General features: G+C 54.0%; 1 protein-coding gene across 2 annotated transcripts in view; it reads right to left on the reverse strand.

Annotated features, from left to right (window-relative positions):
- Positions 1–1,623: 1,623 nt before the first annotated feature.
- Positions 1,624–19,777, reverse strand: part of LOC100087403 (sodium channel protein type 5 subunit alpha-like) — a 64,096-nt gene continuing 45,942 nt past the window's right edge. For both annotated transcript variants that reach the window (XM_029077768.1, XM_029077767.1), the window contains exons 19-28: positions 17,023–17,143; positions 16,213–16,367; positions 14,886–15,059; positions 9,305–9,427; positions 8,076–8,363; positions 6,538–6,591; positions 6,040–6,177; positions 5,055–5,159; positions 4,453–4,723; positions 1,624–4,108 (exon numbers count right to left, since the gene is read on the reverse strand). In XM_029077768.1, coding sequence (XP_028933601.1) covers positions 2,883–4,108; positions 4,453–4,723; positions 5,055–5,159; positions 6,040–6,177; positions 6,538–6,591; positions 8,076–8,363; positions 9,305–9,427; positions 14,886–15,059; positions 16,213–16,367; positions 17,023–17,143 — 2,655 coding nt within the window. In that variant the 3' untranslated portion in view covers positions 1,624–2,882. The remainder of the gene's footprint in view (positions 4,109–4,452; positions 4,724–5,054; positions 5,160–6,039; positions 6,178–6,537; positions 6,592–8,075; positions 8,364–9,304; positions 9,428–14,885; positions 15,060–16,212; positions 16,368–17,022; positions 17,144–19,777) is intronic.

Here is a 19,777-nt window from a genome sequence, read left to right on the forward strand (position 1 = left end):
ACATGTCCCCACTCATCAAGAACCTCCAGTGGTTGCCCCTCCACATCCACATCAAACAGAAACTCCTCAGCATAGGCTTTCAAACATTCAATCAGCTCAGCCCTTCCTACCTTACCTCACCGATTTCCAGTCACAACTTAGTCTGCACTCTTTGCTCCTCCGCTGCCAACCTACTCTCCATACCTGGATCTCAACTACCTCACCAATGACCCCTTGCCCACATCCTTCCTCTGGCTTGGAACTCCCTCCCTCTTCATATCTGACAAACCACCGGTCGCCCCATCTTCAAAGCCCAACTAAAATCACAACTTCTCCAAGAGGCCTTCCCGGACTAAGCCCTCGTTTCCCTGAATTCCTCTCCCTTCCGTGTCACCCTTGCACTTAGATCTGTACCCTTTGAGTACTTGATATTCACCCCACCCTCAGCCCCACAGCACTAATGTCTTTATTTGTGATTCATTTTAATATTCATCCCTATCTCTAGACTGTAAACTCCTTGTGCGCAGGGGACATATCTACCAACTCTGTTGTACTGTACTTTTCGAAGTTCTTATTACAGTACTCTGGACACAGTTGGTGCTCAATAAATACCACTAATTGGTTGACTAAGGCTCTCTGCTGCCCTCCACAAGCCGAGCAATAACTTCAACCATATCTCGTGTCCATGAGCCTTTATTGATCTGTTTCACACAGCCTGATTTCTGACTCGGGTCTGTGAGGCCAGGGATGAGAACTTGGCCCTGGTGCTCCCAAACTGGCACCTAGGGCCATCCCCCCTACGGAGGCCATGGCCTGTCCCCACTCTGCCTCCTGGGGCTGAGAACTCCCATGCCGGGCCTCCGCATTTACCGAGCCCACCCTGGCAGGACCTGGGTCCCACCTTTAACCCATAAGCAGACCCTCGGAACCTATCCCTGCCTGGGACCTGGGTAGAAGTAGGGCTGGGGGACCAATGGGCCCTCACTCTCTGTGCATGAAGGTGAATGAATTTTCATAGAAAAATAAGCTTTTCCCCCTGAGAAAACTGGGGCAGGGTTGGGGGCTGAAACCTAGTCACACAGCAGAGTCAAAGCAAACGAAGCTCACCTTCCCATGGGTGGGGCAGAGTGAGAGGGGGGCGGGGGTAGGGCCGTGGCAGAGACGGAGGATAATAATACTTTCCCCTCTAGCAGGGCCTGTCCTTGGGGTGCGAAACCCCACATGAACATCCAGTCTGCCAGCGCCCCAGAGAGGTAGGTAAATATTGTTAAACCCATTCACACCTGGGTACACTGAGGCACAGAGATTGGGCAGCTCACTCCAAATCACATTGGGAGCCGGGGGCTGGGCCTACTCCTGCTGACCGATGAGGTGCGAGCTTGGGCAACGTGAAGACAATGGGTGCAGCCTGCCCAGCTGCCCTAGTGGATCTTGACATGCTTGCATATTCAAAACCAGCTTCTGCTTGGGGGCTTTGTCCCCAAGATTTGTCTCATAGGGTCACCAGGCTGGAAGCTGCCAAGGGCCCAGACATACATCCCTGCTGCCAAGGGCCCAGAGATACATCCCTGTTGGCTCCAGAGAAATACAGTTGCTGTTCCTGTCAGGTATGTGCCTGCCCCCTGCACCGCATGGACCCCCCCCCCCCGCCCCACCAGTGCAGTCACCCTGCCTCGCTGACCCTGTGCTCAGGCCTGGGGGTCGGCTGGTCTGTGTCCATAGGGCAGAAATAGCAGTTTCAGAAGGGGGACCACTTGCTGTCACTGGAAGCACTGGGGTCCTCAGTCCAGGTCTGTGGGGCAGGGAGTGGCAGAGTGAGAGTGGAGCGCATGATGAAGTCTCTCACCCCCATCCCACCTTCTGCTTCATGGGAGATGGAAATGGTTATCCAGGGTAGCTGAACATGGAGTGTCTTTAGGAAATACCTTCAGAAGAGTGACCCCTAGCACCCAGGGGGAAGCTGAGTCTGCCAGTGGCCCTGGGTGCCAGAGCCACGGACCTGCTCTGGGACTCTTGCTGAGGACCCCCATGTATCAATTCAATGCCAGGAAGGCTTGCTGGGAAACCCAGATCCCCATCTCCCACAGTCCAGCCCTGTGCTGGGATCGCTTCCCCCCTCCTCAGGTTCCAGGCAGAAAGCACCACCATGACTATGAGGGTCCCGTGCAGCGGATCTTATCTGCGCTGAGCTTGATTCTCCCTCTGGGCCACATGGCTCTTGACTGAAGCTCCAATCCCTTGGGAGCCTGGGGTCATGCCCCCAACCACAGAGGTACAGACATAGTGGGGGGCCAGGAGGCAGGCAGTCTAGTAGATCTCGGGGAGATGTCAATAGGCCCAACTCCCTTGAATATTAGTGGGGCACCCTGGGGGGCAGGGTGGGGTCCCATGCCCAGGGTCACACCAGTGACTGTATGAGGATGTTGAATATGAGGGCACCCAGGCAAGGGTCCCCGCTCATGGGCCGAGAGGTCAACGGGGAGGATCTCAGCCGCAGAGCCCAGCCTCCTATGCGAAATCCTGTGAGAAGGCAGCTTGTTCCCAATTCCCACTCGACCACCTGCTTGGAATCCTTTTCCGGGAACTCATGTTCCCTTAGGCCCAGGGGAAGAGGTCACTTGCTCGCTCACTCCAGGACTCCGATGCCCAGCACAACTCACCCGGCAAGGTCAGATTGCAAGACCTTGGACCGCCCTCTCTTCCAGACAATCACTGTGGTCTCCACATCCACTGAGACCCTTGCTGTCTGCTTGAGGGACCCTGGCAGCAGCCAACCCAGATGCTCCTGGCCCTGTGCGCAGGAAGTTGGGGGCAACTGGGCACCAGGGTAGCCCAATGCTCTGCAGTCTGACTCTCCCGCAGGCTCCCCACCCCAACCCCGGCCCTTGCCCCACCACTTGGCCTCAGACTATGGACTCACGGTCCCCACCCCAGGGTGTTAGCAGCCCCCCAGTCTCTCCACTCCCGCTCGAGTTGGATCCCTGAGCTTGGGTGCGGTCGCCGGTGATGCGGGTGATGCTGTCATAGGATGGCGGGAAGAAGCTGGAGGAGGTGGGACTCGATTGGCGGGAGAAGTTCTCACCCATCTTATCGGCAATGAGACCACGGCACTCGGGCGGGTCGGGCCCCGGGACTCCTCCATCGCCCACCTGCTGGCGGTAGAGGAAGGAAGCATGCTTCACAGAGCGCCGGAGCAGGTGGCTGCGGAATGCCCGCTGGATTACAATGGCAGACACCTCTTCGTGCTTCCGGCGCAACGTGGTGGTGATGGGCTCGTAGGACACCTTGCTCGGGTTGGCTGCCATGAACTTCTCCTCCATCTGGATCTTCAGGGCATCCATCTCACCCGACTCCCCCAGCACCCGCTTGGTGAAAGCGAACAGGATGTCCATGCAGTGGATCCGGTCCCCGCTCACCATCGGCAGGTCCATGTGGATGAGTTTAATTCCATTGGGCTTGGCAACTCGCAGGGGCTCAGGCAGAGCGTCAGCAAAGTCTGACAGGGCCTCGTATCCAATGAACTGAGAGGCCTCAGGGTCAAACTTCTCCCAGACCTCATAGAACATGTCGAAGTCATCCTCGCTCAGCGGCTCAGTGCTCTCCTCGGTGGCCACGCTGAAGTTCTCCAGGATGATGGCGATGTACATGTTCACCACGATGAGGAAGGAGATGATGATATAGGTGACAAAGAACACGATCCCGATGGCAGGGCTGCCACAGTTGCCCTTGGAGCCATTGGGGTTGGTGACGTTTGGGTCACAGAACGGAGGCCCCGTGTTGAGGATGGGGTTCAGGAGGCCATCCCAGCCAGCCGACGTAGTAATCTGGAAGAGGCAGAGCATGCTGTTGGCGAACGTCTGGAAGTTGAACATGTCATCAATGCCGCTCTCCCACTTGACGTTAGCGAAGTTGGCCATGCCAAAGATGGAGTAGATGAACATGACCAGGAAGAGGAGTAGACCAATGTTGAAGAGGGCTGGGAGTGACATCATCAGGGCGAAGAGGAGAGTGCGGATGCCCTTGGCCCCGCGGATGAGCCTCAGGACGCGGCCGATACGAGCCAAACGGATGACCCGGAAGAGCGTGGGGGAGAAGAAATATTTCTGAATGATGTCCGAGAGCACTGTGCCTTAAGGAGAGAAAGACATGGAGTCAGTCAGAGAGGCTGAATTGTGTGCAAATGGCCAGGTTGGGGCAGGGGCTGGTGGTGGGCCCGACTGCTGACCCGGGGTTGAGGTTAGTGTTAAGTGACCCTCCTTCCCAGGGGTAGGAAGTGACTTTGTCAGCATAGACTCCCCATTAACCCCTGGGTGTGCCCTTCCCAGCCATCTGGGCATCCTAGTAACCTCGAGTCACAGTGACCAAAGGTCTCCCTTCTCCATCCTAGACTGCCCTGTCTGAGAAAAGGAATGTGAAATGGGCTGGCCCTGTGGCCCTGTGGGAGAGACCCCTGGCATGGGCTGGCCAACCCACCGGCAATGGACAGGATGACCACCACAAAGTCGAAGATGTTCCAGCTGTTGGTGAAGTAGTAGTGGCGCAGAGCAGTCATTTTGACCACACACTCGGCAGTGAAGATGGCCACAAAGAGCAGGTTGATCTTGGCGAGGATATTGGTCTTCCCCTCACTCTGGTCATCCGTCTCCACCATCATGGTCACCATGTTGAGGCAGATGAGGACCATGATGGTGACGTCGAAGGCCTGCTTGGTGACGATGTCGAACAGGAACCCCTGGTACTTGTTCTGGGGAACAGAATGGGTGTAAGTTAGGGAAGGAGCAGTGGCCCAAAGGGAGGATCCTGTCCGGAGCAAGAGACCACCTTTGCTCTTGGTATCAAGTCTGTCCATTCTAACCTCAATCTTCCCGCTGCCTCCTCCTGGCCAGTTCCTAGCCTGGCACCACTGCAGGCAGCTGGGGGAAGGCACTTGGACATGAGCAGAACTGGGGAGATTTAGGCTTGGAGATGCCAGATACTATCCTTGACCAAGAAAACCCCTCTAGGCCTAAAACTGTGTCTGCCAACCATCCTATCCCCTCAGGGATCTGAGTGACCACTTGGCCCAATGACCTCACCAGCGGCCGGGGGATGGGCTTCTGAGGCTTCTTGGAGCCGAGCTTCTTCATGGCGTTGTAGTATTTCTTCTGCTCCTCCGTCATGAAGATGTCCTGGCCCCCTAAGTGCATGGAAAATAGAACGGCCGACTCTTTCACCTGGGAGAAGCCAGAGCAACCACACTGGCTAGACACCCTGAAAACATGCTGTGGGCACAGGAGGAGGCAGTTTCCCACATCCCTATTGGATACTGAGCTACCACAGACCTGCCCTGATGCAGTGGGGTAGTCTGGGTCTGGGGGAGAAAGGTCTAGGGCAAATGTGGGCAAGGATCAGGGCAGGGAATGGTTGGAGAGAAGGGGAGGGGCAAGGGCATGGATCAGATGGGAGCATAGGCATGGCTGTGGACTGTAATGAGACAGCCCCAGGCCACAGAAAGCCAAAGATCTGCCCAAGCAGTCAGCTTGGAAAGGTTTGATAACCAAGCTCCCCTGGGATCCACTAGTCTGAGGCACCAAACCCATCAGGGCCACATTGCAGACACAGGGTCCTGAGCTGACTCAGATAATCAGCTCGGTGGTAGATCAGACCAAGGGACAGGATTGCTCTGCTCTCATAGAGTGAGTGTAAGAATTAGAGCGAGCGAGAGAGAGAGAGTGTGTGTGTGTGTGTGTGTGTGTGCGCGCGCGCACGCGCCATCTGTTTCAAGATGGTGGGGCTAGAGTTGGGAGGTGGGGGGAACCACAGCCAGGCCGCAAGTGTGGATGTCAGAGCTGGTCAGTTGTCACTGAAACCTCCCACCCATTGCCTCAAGACCCACACTACAACGGCCCCCAAGCCAAGTGAGATGGTGGATCAGTTCCAAGAGCAGGGACTGAGTCAAGGGGCCATGTCCTCTGCCTACCACCCCTGCAAAGAGAGACTCTCTTGCCAACCCTTGGTTTCCCCTGAGGGCCAGCCAGTGGGCAGGTAGGTCAAAGGGCAGGGGCCCAAGCAAATACGTATCTTTTTCTTCTGCTGGTTGAAGTTGTCGATGATGACGCCAATGAAGAGGTTGAGTGTGAAGAAGGAGCCAAAGATGATAAAGATGACGAAGTAGAGGTACATGTACAGGCTGTGCTCCCACAGAGGTTGCTCCTCATACTGCAAGGGATCGGGGGAGACCACTGCCAAGGGGCCCAGCTCCAGCCCTTCCCAGCATCTGGACCTCACTCTTGGGACTGTGCTGGACCATTCATTCATTCACTCAATTGCATTTATTGAGCGCTTACTGTGTGCAGAGCACTGAACTAAGTGATTGGAAAGTACAATTCGGCAACAAATAGACACAATCCCTACCCAACAACTGGCTCACAATCTAGACCACATGCAGGTGGTGGAGGGGAGTAGGCGGGCAGGGGAGATTATGTGTAAAGGAGAGATGGGAACACTCCTGGGAGAGCAGAGATCTCCTCCTCCCATACCACCCCCGCCCAGCAGGGAGAGGGAATCCAGTGGACTTACCCCCCGGGAATCCACCGCTGCATACATGATGTCCATCCAACCCTTGAAGGTCGCCTACAAACAGCACAGCCGTCAGCCCCTCACCAGCTGCCCAACCCTCACTTAGGGGGCTTTGGGGGTCAGTGAGACCCTACTATTGTCAGGGGAGCCTGGGGAAGGCTCATACCTATCAGACAGCAGCAGGCAAGCCAGATGACACCATTGGGCAGGACACTCGGGCCCAAGGGGCCCGGATCCTCTGGTTGGTTTCCAAGGATTTTCTCTCCAAATCCACAGCAGTGAAGGCTCAGAGAGTGACCAGGCCAAATCAGTCTCCCCAGATTATTGCCTTGGTAGTTCAATCACCCTACTGAGATTCAGGCTAATGACCGGTGAGGGGGTACCCATTGAGGTGGTCCAAGGGTCCAACTGGGTGGATGGGTGAGGAGATGTCTCCCCAGGGTGGGGCCTCTACCCTCTGCAGAAGCCCTGAAGCAAAGTCCAAGCATTGGGCAGGGCAAGGGAGCACCGAGCAGGACGGAGCAGTCCCGGGCAGGGAAGGGTATCCCTGGACAGGGCAGAGTAGGGCCAGGCAGACTAGGGGAGGGCATTGGCCACATTCCACTGAAGGCATGGGGTGATGAAGCCCAGAGGAATCTGGGCTGCGGGAGCCAACTTGGTTTCGGTTGGGAATGTAGATGCGGCAGGAGGTGCGAGGCTGAGCCACTGGGAGCTCCATGTCCTCTGGAGAGGAATTGGAATCAGCAGAAGCCGGTGACCAGGATACGGGAATGGAATTAATGGCAGTGGCATTTTCAGCTCCCAAAGCGCTTCCTGCCAATGACCTCACTGTCCCTCCCCAAGTCCCGCCTGGGGTTTGGTTGAGGGGGGACAGATGGGGAGGAGGGTGACAAGCAGGGGTCATTATACCCAGGGCAAAGATCCAGGACCGAGCTGCGAGATTCCTGTGGGATGACCATCCGGAGGTTGAGGCAGGGGACTTGGAGCAGCTGAGCAGAGAGGGCCAGCATGATATGGCCCCTTCCCCCAACCTACTCTGGCCTATCTTTCACTATCCTTTAGTGACCACTGACATTGGCTGATCTCAGGATGTGTGTAGGTGCCCATCCTTGTTCACAGAGGGCAGGAACTCCACTCAACAATCTAGCCAGGTGGCATCTCCCATGAAACACATATTGGCAACACCCACTGTACACTTGGGGAAACAGGCTCCGGAAGGGCAAGTGGTTTGCCTGAAGTCACATAGTGGGGCAGAGGTGGAACTGGGAGTACAGCATGGGACTCCTGCCTTCTGCCCTTCCACCCCTGCCTCTCTGCCACCTGGGATTTCCTTATGAGACCCTGCTCATGTCCTGGTTCATCTCCTTCGACTGCCAAGTGCTTGCACTGGGACAATGCAGAGGCTGTGTCAGCGGAGCAGCCGCCACAGTTAGTCACACTGGCTGCTGGGGTTGGCTGACCAGCCCCTCTCAGTCCTCTTTCTAGGTATCTGGAGGAACCCACCACCCCAGCCCAACCCATGCCTGCCAGGGGCTTACCACCTGCAGGAGGGCCAGGTACCCGGCCCCCACATTGTCAAAGTTGACTTTGACTTTTGTCCAGTACAGCTCTCCTGTGGTGTTGAGCAGGCTACAATCACTCTTGTTGTTGACGAGGGAGGAGTCCAGGGGGGTTTCGCCGTCTGCTGCCGTCTGGTTGATGCAGCGTCCGAACTTGCCGGCGAACATGTTGACCCCCATGATGCTGAAGATGAGCCAGAAGATGAGGCAGACCAGCAGCACGTTCATGATGGACGGAATGGCCCCCACCAGGGCGTTCACCACTACCTGGACCCACAGTGAGAAGATGTGAATGCCCCCCCATCTCCTCCCACCACTCCTGGGGCCATCATGCCCCAGGAAGCACACCCTATGAGGGTAGCCCTGGGAACTTCGTTGTTGGCCCCAGGTTGGGTCCAACTGGGTCAAATGGCACTGAGAATCAGTGCCTTCACAAGGGGAAACAGCTCCCATCTGTCCTCTGGGTATCAACGGGGTAGGTTGACATGCATCCATCAGCACCAGAGACAAACACCCAGGTGCTCAGGCACAGAGACAGCCTCGTGAGCATACAGACACAGTCACTTGGTGAACAGATAGCCTTGGGGACATACAGACATAAGCACTGCGGCTCTCTGATGCCCAGGGACCACGGCACCGGTGAATATGCTGGAAGGAGCCCAGTTCTGCCCTGGAAACCCTTCTGCCAATGGCTCAGGCCATCCCTCGCCCACCCCCCACTCCCCCCACCCTGGGATGAGCCCTCCCTGTGTGGGACAGCATCAGCTAGTCAGCAGAGAGCAAGGGAGCTGCAGGCCCGGTGCCCCTCTGGTGTGCGCACTGTCTCCCTCTGTAGAGGGCAGCTCCTCCCTTGGGAGGCTGGAGACCTGCTTCTGGAGGAACAAGCTGGCGGGATCTTGTGCCCACACACTTCACCTTTCCAATCACCTCGCCCACGCCAGGCCGGCTGTACAGACGTGGCTGGAACTGGCTCAGATGCAGGGAACCGACTCTCCTCCCCCAGCACGCTCACCCTGCTGGTTCCCACAGATAAACAAATACCGGCCAAGCGGCTGCCCCAAGAGCTTAGTCCATGACATACCATGCTGCTAGCCAGACTAGCTCAGGGACACACACATAGGAACACACACACACACGCTCATATGGACCTAGACACATGCACTGTCTCATACAGAGACATAGGTATCCCCATAGGTAAGCCACCTTACCCTCATCCCTTCGAAGCGGGACAGGGCCCTGAGGGGCCGCAGGGCTCGGAGTGTCCGGAGAGATTTGATGGGACCCATCTCAGCGTAACCCAGGGCATTGGCCACCAGGCTGATCAGAGACACCTGGATGAGACACAGGGAAAGGGCTTAGGTCACCTGCACACATTCCGCTCGTCTCTGCCTCTAGAGACATCTGAGAGGTGATGACATCACATGGTTTGCTCAGATGGAGGAGGGGCAAAAAAGCCCTCAAGGGAACTTCCTTTCTTCTGCCTCTTACCCCCTCTCTGTGGGATGAGGAGGGGAGCTGGTATTTATTCCCCATTTTATCAGTGAGAAAACTGAGGTCCAGAGAAGTTAAGGACTTTCCCTTATAATAATATTATAATAATATAATAATAATGGTTTTTGTTAAGTGCTTATTATGTGCCAGGCACTGTACTAAGTACTGGGGTAGATACAAGCAAATCGAGTTGGACACAGTCCCTGTCCCACCTGGGGCTCACAGTCTCAATTCCTATTTTCCAGGTGAGGAAACTGAGGTCCCAGTAAGTGAAGTGACTTGCCCAAGGCCACACAGCTGACAAGTGGCAGAGTCAGGATTAGAACCCATGACCTTCTGATTTCCAGGCCCATGCTCTATCCACTACGCCATGCTGCTTCTCCTAACCCAACTCATCTGATTTGCAGGCCTGGGCTCCTTCCAACAGGCCATGCTGCTTCTCTGCGTGGATGTCTCCATGACACTTCAAGATCAACATGCTCAAAATGAAATTCTTCATCTTCCTGCCCCAAATCCTCTTCTCCCCATATCTTTCCCATCACAGTTGACAAAATCGCTGTCCTCCTGTCTGCCCCCTCTAGACTGTAAGCTCATTTTGGGCAGTGAATGTGTCTGTTGTACTCTCCCAAACACTTAGTACAGTGCTTTGCACACAGTAAGCACTCAAAAAATAAGATTGAATGAATAAATAAATGAAATCTGCCACCATGGCATTCTCCTCAACTCCTTCGCCTTGAACACTCACCCAAGCTTTGCTAAAACCCTGTTTACTAAAATCCAGTTTTTGCTAAAATCCAGTTTTTCTTCCACATTCCCTGGATCCACCCTTTCCTCTCCACTATCCTGGTCCACACACCCAGCTTACCATAGTTCAACTATGACATCAGCCTCCTCAGCTATCTTTCTGCTTCCAGCCTCTCCCTTCTCTAGTTCACACTTTGCTGCCTGGATCATTTTTCTCAAACTCCATTGTGCGCATGTCTCCCAACTCCTCAAAAACCTGCAGTAGTTGTCCATTCCCCTCCACATAAAACAGAAACTCCTGATCATTGGTTTTAAGACTTTCCACCAAGTCCCTCCCCATTACTTAACCAGTCTCTTCTTCTGCTACAAACTCAACTCTCATTCTCCATTCCTCCTAAAGTCACCTCACTGTGCCTCAATCCTAACACTCCCACTTCTGATCCCTGCTCACCCCCTACCAGGAATTCCTTTGCCCTTCAAATCCATCAGCCCCTATCTCTCCCCTTCTGAGATCCTATCTCCTCCAGGAGGCCTTCCTGATGAACATTTCTTCTTTCCAAGTTCCACCTTCCTATCATCTCAGCACTTTGGCACAGAAAACCTCCCACTGCATTTTTATACATAAGGACTTAGATATTCTGGACTTAGATATTCTGCTACTCCACCACTATTTAAAGAAGCTGAGCTCCATGGGGAACAGGGCCTATGAGCAACCTAATTATCTTGTATCTACCCCAGCCCTTAGTCCATAACAATTAATAAATGCTCTAATTATCAGAAATTAATGTGTACATCTCCTACATTAGATTGTAAACTTCTTGTGGGCAGGGATCATTCTATGTTAATTTTCCAGATGGTTAGCAGAGTGCTCCACACTCAACAGTCGCTCAAAATTGCTCGATTGACTGCAAATTGGGACAGTTTTCATCCCCAGAGTTTGTCGCTATCAGTGCATACACAATCCAAACCAGGCTTTGGTGGAATAGCCAGGTGGAAGAGGAGACAAGGTCCTTCCTTCATTCATTCAATCATATTTATTGAAGGCTTACTATGTGCAGAGCACAGTAATAATAATACTAAAAATAATTATGGTATATGTTAAGCGCTTACTATGTGCCAAACACTGTTCTAAGAGCTGGGGTAAATACAAGGTAGTCAGGTTGTCCCATGTGGGGCTCACAGTCTCAATCCCCAGTTTACAGATGAGGCATAGAGAAGTGAAGTCACTTGACCAAGGTCACAGCAGACAAGTGGCGGGGGGAGGATTAGAACCCATGACCTCTGACACCCAAGCCCATGCTCTTGCCACTAGGCCATGCTACTCCTGTACTAAGTGCTTGGGAGAGTACAATATAACAACAAACAGTCCCTGCCCACAATGAGCTTTCAGTCTAGAGGGGGATGGTACTTGTTAAGTGCTTACTATGTGCCAAGCTCTGTTCTAGACTCTGGGGAGGATACAAGTTAATCAGGTTGGACACAGTCCTTGTTCCACATGGGGCTTACACTCTTACTCCATTTTAGCGATGAGGTAACCGAGGCACAGAGGAAGTGAAATGACTTGCCCAAGGACACACAGCAGAAATGTGGCAGAGACAAGATTAGAACCCCGGCCCTTCTGACTCCCAGGCCCGTGCTCTATCCATTAAGCCATGTTGCTTCCTTTTTGCCCTCGAGGGGCTGTTAATCTGATGGGGAGGCAAGCCATGGGGGACTGATTTTTCAGACTGAAACGGACCTCAAGCTCAGATCTCAACTGCTCCTGTATTTCTTCATTGCCTCGAGCCAGGGGCCCCGCTCCCTTATCCACCCAGCCCCCAGTGCCAGTTCTGGGCTCAACTGGTCCATTAGCGATGCACTGAGCACACACCTCCCCCCTCTGGCAAAGTCCAATTCCCATCTGCTTGGATAGCCTGAGGTGCCTGGCTAGGTCACCAGAGACCCAAAGGGTTTCAACTACAGCCAGAGAGACTGTGGCTAGAGTCAAGGAAGCACTTCCTGATCATCGGGGGCCCAAACCCTGGGATAGAGGGAAGGGGTGTCTCTGGAGACATTCTGGAAGAGAGCAGACCATCCCCTGCCTTGGGTTGGCTGGCGTGCTCCAGGGCCCTGGGTGCAGGTGCAGATCAGATGCGGCTTTGCACTCCAAACCCATCCCCCGGCCCTTCCGGGGTTCTTCTCCAGGGCCCTTGGCCTCTGCTGTCTCCCATCTCCTTCTGTCTTGGGGAAGCAGCCCCCGCTGCCGCCAGCGTGGCCACCGTGATCGGGGGGCGGCTGGGCCGGGAGCAGTGTGTGCTGTTCCTGCTGCTGGGAAGCTTTTATGTGAGTCATCGCCAGATAATTACCTCCACGCTCGGCCCAGGGACACTTTGCGAGTCACCTTGCTCTCAGCCACCGCCGCCACCAAGCCAGACATGGCCACCTTCATACCTGCCCACTGCCCACCCAAAATGGGGGCAGGGGCTTGGTTCTGCAGGCAGGGCCAGACCCTCCAGAGCTCCTACTTCAAGCTTACAGGCAGACACATGGACTGGCAGACGGACAGAGAGGGAGGCAGCGTGGAGAGAGCATGGGGTTGGGAGTCCAGGGAACTCACAGGCCTGTTGTGTGACCACAGGCCTGTTGTGTGACCTTGTGCAAGTCAATCAATGGCATTTATTGAGCACTTACTATGTGCAGTGTACTGTACTAAACCCTTGGGAGACTACAATACAAAAGAGTTAGCAGACACGTTCCCTACCCATAACGAGCTCTTACTCTCCCTTAACCTCTGTTTCCCCCTTGGTAAACTGGGGATAAGATCCTTGCTCTCCTTGACTCAGTCTTCCCTTCGCTTTTCTGTCAGCTCCCATGGTGGGGATGGATTAACGGGTGTCTAGTCAGCCCCATATGGTTTCTGGATGGCTCAGTTGGACTCTCTGAGAAGAAGAGGGTCACTTCTTGGCCTGGTGACCAGGGGTGGTGGATATTAAGGGGATTAAATTGAAATCCCAGGTGGCAAGTTCCAGGTGTTCGGCCAGACAGGTGGGGAGGGGAGGCAACCCCTGGGGTTGGTGCCTTGAAGACTTGTCAGGGGATGGATAACAGAAAAGTTTTTTGAGTTCCATCTTGTCCCTGGATCCCAAATAGAGTCTTGGGGTGCCTTCAGGATCACCTCTCCGTCAGCCCCTCCCCTCATCCTCTCATTCCCAGTTAGCCAGTAGGGAGGCCAGCCCCCGTCCTGATTTCCTAAGGTACGTGCCTCCTCAATTTCCACTTCCCCCACCCCTGCCCCGGCCCCACTGGAGCCCACTAAGGGCCAAGCACCCCCACAGTGCCCATCCCCAAGGACCCACCGGCCTTTGCAGCTGGGCCACCTGCCCCCCCGCTCACCAGGCTGAGGAGTGACCCTCATCTTCTTCTCAGAGTCCAACTGAGCCAACCAGAATCCAGCTGGGGCCAACCAGACACCTGTTAATCCAACCCCCAGCATGGGAACTGACAGAAAAATGAAGGGAAGACTGCTACCGCCAGTACCTCTGCCGCTAACCTTACCCCTACCCCTACCACTGCCCCCATTGTTGCCTCTCTCTGTCACTGCCTCTGCTCTTGCAGCTGCCTCTGCCACTAACCCTACTCCTACCACTGCCACTGTCCCTACCTCCATCTGGCACTGTCTCTACACCTGCAGTTGCCTCAGCCACTGGCTCTGCCACCACCTCGGCACAAATTTTCTAGAAGCATTTTCAAATCTCCAGACAAAGAGGGTCCACTGCTTCTCATCAGGGACCCCTGAGGCTCCTTTCTCCACCAACCTCTTCCTCATCTGTGGAGACGGGGGGCTATGGAGCCAGAAAGGGGAGGGGCAGGGACAGCATGGAAAATCAAAGTTCAACAAAAACTCCAAAACACTTCTGATCCCTGACCTCTTTCTGTCTCTCCCACCTGGTCACTGGTTGCTAGGAATGGGGATGAGGGGCTCCTCACCCCAGTGGGAGAGAGGGACTGTCATCCCCACAGAATCCTCAGTGATGTTCCTGGAGTTCTGGAGGAGCGGGAGGACAGTGGCTTGGAGAGCCAGCTTCAGAGTAGAAGGGCAGCCTCCACCATCCTAAAGCAGGGAATGGTCTCCACAGTTTCACACAACTTAGTTGTAATATACTCTTCTAAGCTCTTCACACAGTAAGCACTCAATAAATAACATCGACTGACTGATTGATTGTCATGGTCAGCATTCATTAGAGGCGTGAGTAAGCATACATAAAGGGACAAGGTTTCATTACAGAGTGCAAAACCCAACATGGATCTCTTCATCATGGGCCGTGAGAGAACCAACTCTCTCCCCACCCCTTCCTGGACCCCAGAGCGGGCCTCAGCCCTGAGGTCAGGTGGGTGGGTGGGTGAGATTCTTGTCCACATGAGGAGACCCCGCCTTTCCCCACTCCACCGCTCACCTCATGGCAGATCCCAGTATGGCAGACAGACAGGTGGGACTCATATCCACAATGAGGAGGTCCAGCCTCTCCCCACTCCATCCCCCACCCTGTGGCTGGCCCCATTGTGGGCAGGACTCACATCCACGATGAGAAAGTCCAGCCAGCACCAGGCGTTGGTGAAGTACTTCTGGAAGCCGTAAGCCACCCACTTGAGCAGCATCTCCAGGACGAAGACGTAGGTGAAGACCAGGTCTGCGTACTCCAGCACGGCTTTCACGGTTTTCCTCCCCTCCAGGTGAATGTCTTCAAATGCCTGAGTGCACCAGGTGCTCAGATGGCACTGTGTACTGGGGTCTCTGCATGCACAGAGCCCAGGACACAGACCCCGGGAGGCAGAGATTCCATCTAGGGCCTTATTACGGGTGGTTGTGTGAAGGGGGAGGGGTGCAGAGAGGGTGTGGAAGGGTTATGGAGAGGGGGGAGCCACGAGAGGCAGCGTGGCTCAGTGGAAAGAGTCCGGGTTCAGGAGTCAGATGACTCCCGGCTCAAATCCCGGCTCAGCCGTTTGTCAGCTGTGTGACTTTAGGCAAGTCACTTCACTTCCCTGGGCCTCAGTTACCTCATCTGTAAAATGGGGATGCAGACTGTGAGCCCCACATGGGACAACCTGATCACTTTGTATCCTCTCCAGCACTTAGAACGGTGCTTTGCACATAGTAAGCACTTAACAAATGCCATCATTATTATTATTATCTGACCCCAAAGGGGTCATCCTGGATGCTGGATGTTTGATGTGGTTTAGAGGCCACTGTTATCAGCCAGTACCTGCCTGACCCTCAATAATACTAACTTTCTCCCCTACTAGACAGGAAGCCCATGGAGGGCAGGGACCTTGTCTCCTCTTCCTCCTCCCCCTGCCACTTCCCAGGGATTCATCAGAGTTTAGGTTGGGAGCCCGGGGGGGTGGAGGGAGGAGGGAGGGAGGAAAGGTGGGGGGGGGCAGGTGTGTGTGTGTGTGTGTGTGTGTGTGTGTGTGTGTTCCCAGCTGTCAGGCTGGCAACTCCTCAAGAGGAAGGACTTTGTCTCCTTCTTCTCCTCCTCCTCCTCCTCCTCCCTGACTCCCTCACCCAGTAGCCAGCACAGTGTGGTGGGGGGATTGGGGTGTGTGTGTGTGTGTATATGTGAAGGTGTGCTTCCAGCTCCTTGAGAACAGAGACTGTGTCTCCTCTTCCCTCTGCCCCTCTCCTGAGTGTAAGCTCAGTGTGGTGATAGGGAGGGAGAGTAGAGTGAGTGAGTGAGTGAGTGAGTGTGTGTGTGTGTGTGTGTGTATGAGTGTGTTTTTCTCCTGTCTTGCCATCAAACTGGCAGACCCTCGATGGCCAGGACCGCATTTCCTCTTTCCCCTCCCCCTTCAGCCCACAACAAGGCCACCCTTACCCGCCCACACCCAGACCACTTGCCCGCACCAGGGCACCACTGCTCAGCAGGATCATGAAGATGATGAAGCTCTCGAACCAGTTGTGCTCCACGATTCGATGGCAGGTTTTCCTCAAGCGCCAGCACACCCTCCCAGGACACCGCGTGGTATCCATCACGCAGCATGGGCAGCGCTGGACACAACCTGTGCAGGGACAGAGCAGGGACATAGCTGGACTCAGCAGGACTGTCAGGAGTAAATGGCTCAAACCTCCCAGCCTTGAGCCTCCTCGAATTGGCATCCAGGGCCTCTGGCCAGAAGGTCAGCAAGTTTGCAGACGTCAGTGTGGTCAGAGAGGATTGGCAAACATGAGGGCAGCAGCGAGCACAGGGGGTCAGGAGATGCAGTATGGGGCAGCTCAGAGGGGAACACAGAGTAGCTTCGGGCCACTTTTGGCCCTCTGGGCTCTGCAGTTGCCTTCTCACAGTTGGCATATACAGGGCCTACTGGGCATGGATCCAGAGGCTTCAGGGGCAAGTCTTCCCGGTAGGCTGACTTTCCTGGTAAGCGTCCCCTTCTCTCCTTGACTCAGGGCAGGTTAGTCCTCCTAGCTCCAATTCCCTCAGTACAGATTCATTCATTCCCTCAGTGCAAGGCATCATTCATTCATGCAATCATAATTATTAAGTGTTTACTGTGTGCAGAGCACTGTACTAAGCTCTCAAACACTGTATTAAGTGCTTCAGCAGTGTACTAAGTGCTTTCATCACAGTTCTGCAGGAAAACGTTGGGAAGCCACTCTCTCCGGAATGGCCAGAAGCGGCAGAGGGGAGGCATGATGAGGCAGGATGGCTCTTACCTTCGGGGAAACAGTCTTCAGGGTCTTGCAAGTCCTCCCCTACACCAGGCAGAGGCTCCAGAAGGTCGACGGAATTGGTCAGGTCAGCCGTGCTGCCCTCTGAGTAGCTGTCCTCGCGCCTCTGCATGGCGAGAGGCAGGAGAGCCACTTACCGCCCAGCCTGGGGCATGGTAAAGACCCACCCCGATCACAATTGGACAGAGAAGAGCAAAGTGGCTCAGGGCCTCCTCCTTCAGGAAGCCTTCCTTGATTTTCCTTAGAACCTCTCCATCCTGTATGTACAATCCCTGCCCCAATCCTCCTCCTCAGCTCCCTCCTGTCATGCTTGTGTGTCTGTTTGTCCATGTACATGGACAGGAATGGTCTGTGTATCAGTCCCACCTCCCTGCCAGACAAGGACTCCCCAAGAGTGGAATGGGAGCTCCCCAAGAGCAGGGGGCAAGTGTGGCCCCTGCTAGAGGTGTGACTGTGGGGGTCGAGAGCCAACCCCTCTGGCTCCGCAAACCCTGGAGCTGAAGGATGCCAGAAATTCCCCGAGCCATGGAGAAGCCCTGGCACAGGTGCCCGGAGCGTGAACTGTGGGGCAGGTGTGAATTCTGTTCTCCCCTCAGAGAGCTGTTGGTCACACAACGCTCCAACCGATAAATCTCACCGTTAGGGGTGTCACCTTCAGGCCCAAAGGACGGGTCTCTATATATAGCAGAGACCTGGCCAGAACAGAAGACAGGGCTTAGTGACAGCCACTCGGTCCCTTCCGGCGCTGAAAGGACCAAGAGGGTAACGGCGTGGCTGGGAACAGGTTGGCTTGGCGACGAACCTCAACTCTTTGCCATTCCCCAGCCCTCCTGTCCGGGACCCTGCAATGACCTGCCTATCCTTCCTCCGTCAGATCTCCTGCATCGGCCCCTCCTGTATCAATCATCAATCAATTAATGGTATTTATTGAGCACTTACTGTGTGCAGAGCACAATACTAAGCACTTTCCAGCCTAGTAGAGTGCTCTGTATGCAATAAGCACTTAATAAATACTACTACTGCTACTATTTTACTACAACTACTTGGGAAAGTACAATCAGCTGACAAACTAGAGGGGAAGACAGACACTGAAGTAAATTACTGATAGAGGAAATAGCACAGTATAAGGCTATGTACAAAAGTGTTATGGGACCGAGTGTGGGGTGAACATCAAGTCCTTAAAGGGTACAAATCCGAATGCTAGGCGATATACATGGGAGGATGGGGAAGGGAAATGGAAGTTTAGTCAGGGAAGGCCTTTTGGATTAGATATGATTATAGGAGGACTTTGAAGGTGGGGAGAGTGGTTGTTTGTCAGATAAGAAAGAGGAGGAGGTTTCAGGCTAGAAGGAAGTCGTGGGCAATAGCGGCAGGATAGATGAGATCGAGAAACAGAGAGTAGGTTGGCATTAGTGTAGCAAAGTGTGCAGGCTGAGAAATAGTAGGAGGTTAGCAGGTAAGAAAGGAGGGGGCAAGCTGATTGAATGCTTTAAAGGCAATGGTAAGGAGTTTCCCCACTGAAGGTTTTGGAGGAAAGGGGAGCTATGTACTGAACTTTTTTTGAAGAATAAGCTAAGCAAAAGACTGAATCATGCACTGGAGAAGGGAGAGACAGGAGGCAGGGAGGTCAGCGAGGAGGTTGATGCCATAACCATGGCAGGAAATGCTAATTTCTTGGATCAGCGTAGTAGCAGTTTGGATGGTGAGGACTTGCTCTCCAGTCTACCACCTCTGACACCCTGCTAATACCATTCCCCCAGTCAGGAACTCGCCCTCTGAACCCCACTCCAATTCAGCCACAACACAGCTCTCCCCATCTTCAAAGCCTCCTAAACCCACATCTCCTCTAGGTGACGGTCCCATATTCATTCACAATCAAGTTAGCTCAACACCCACCCTTAGCAATTATGTACACTTCTTTATTTTAATTAAACTATACTCATTCATTCAATCATATTTATTGAGCACTTACTGTGTGCACAGAACCGAACTAAGCACTTGAGAGAGTAAAATACAAGAATAAACAGATATTCCATATTATCTACACATTCAAGTACCTACTCAGCTGTTCCATTTTGATATTTTTGTGCTGCTTCCTGCTTTATCCTTGCTCTTCACCTGGCCTTCACTATGTGTAAATAATTTTTGCTAGTCTTTCTCTCCAAAAAGACTATCAGCTCCTCAAGGGCAGGGAAAGGGTGTTTTGCTACTGTTGAATTCTCCCAATGGCTTAGTAGGGTGCCTAGCACTCAATAGGAGCTTAGCAAATGCCATTGATTGACTGCATGACTTGGGGTCTCTCCTGGCACGCGAGCCCTCTCTTACAGATGACTCCCTATGCCCCTACCAATCCATGACTCCAACAGATCTCATGTGGATGGTGGCTGGCCGGAGGCTCCGGGGGTACGGAGAGAGGGGTTGTGCATGCGTGTGTGCATGTGTGTATGTGAGCCTGAGTCTGCTGGGCAAATTATGTTTTGCTGTGGGACAGACCTGTGGAGGCTCAAGTCTGGGAAGAGGGATGTGGAAGCCCTCCCCTCCCTCAGTGTACCATGTCCATTTGCCAGTTTTGACCTGGGCCCCTCCCCATCTATCTGTCCCTCGAGGAAGCCACGTGAGATCGTGTTGTCCCTGGTGAGAAGGGTGAGGCAGAGCAGTGCGGGGTGGAATGGGGTCAGGGATGGTGGTTATAATGGAAGGAGTAGAGTGACTTCTCCCCATTGTTTCTCTCCAGTTTTAT

Source organism: Ornithorhynchus anatinus, chromosome 13 (assembly GCF_004115215.2).
Source record: "Ornithorhynchus anatinus isolate Pmale09 chromosome 13, mOrnAna1.pri.v4, whole genome shotgun sequence".
Lineage (NCBI taxonomy): Eukaryota > Metazoa > Chordata > Mammalia > Monotremata > Ornithorhynchidae > Ornithorhynchus > Ornithorhynchus anatinus.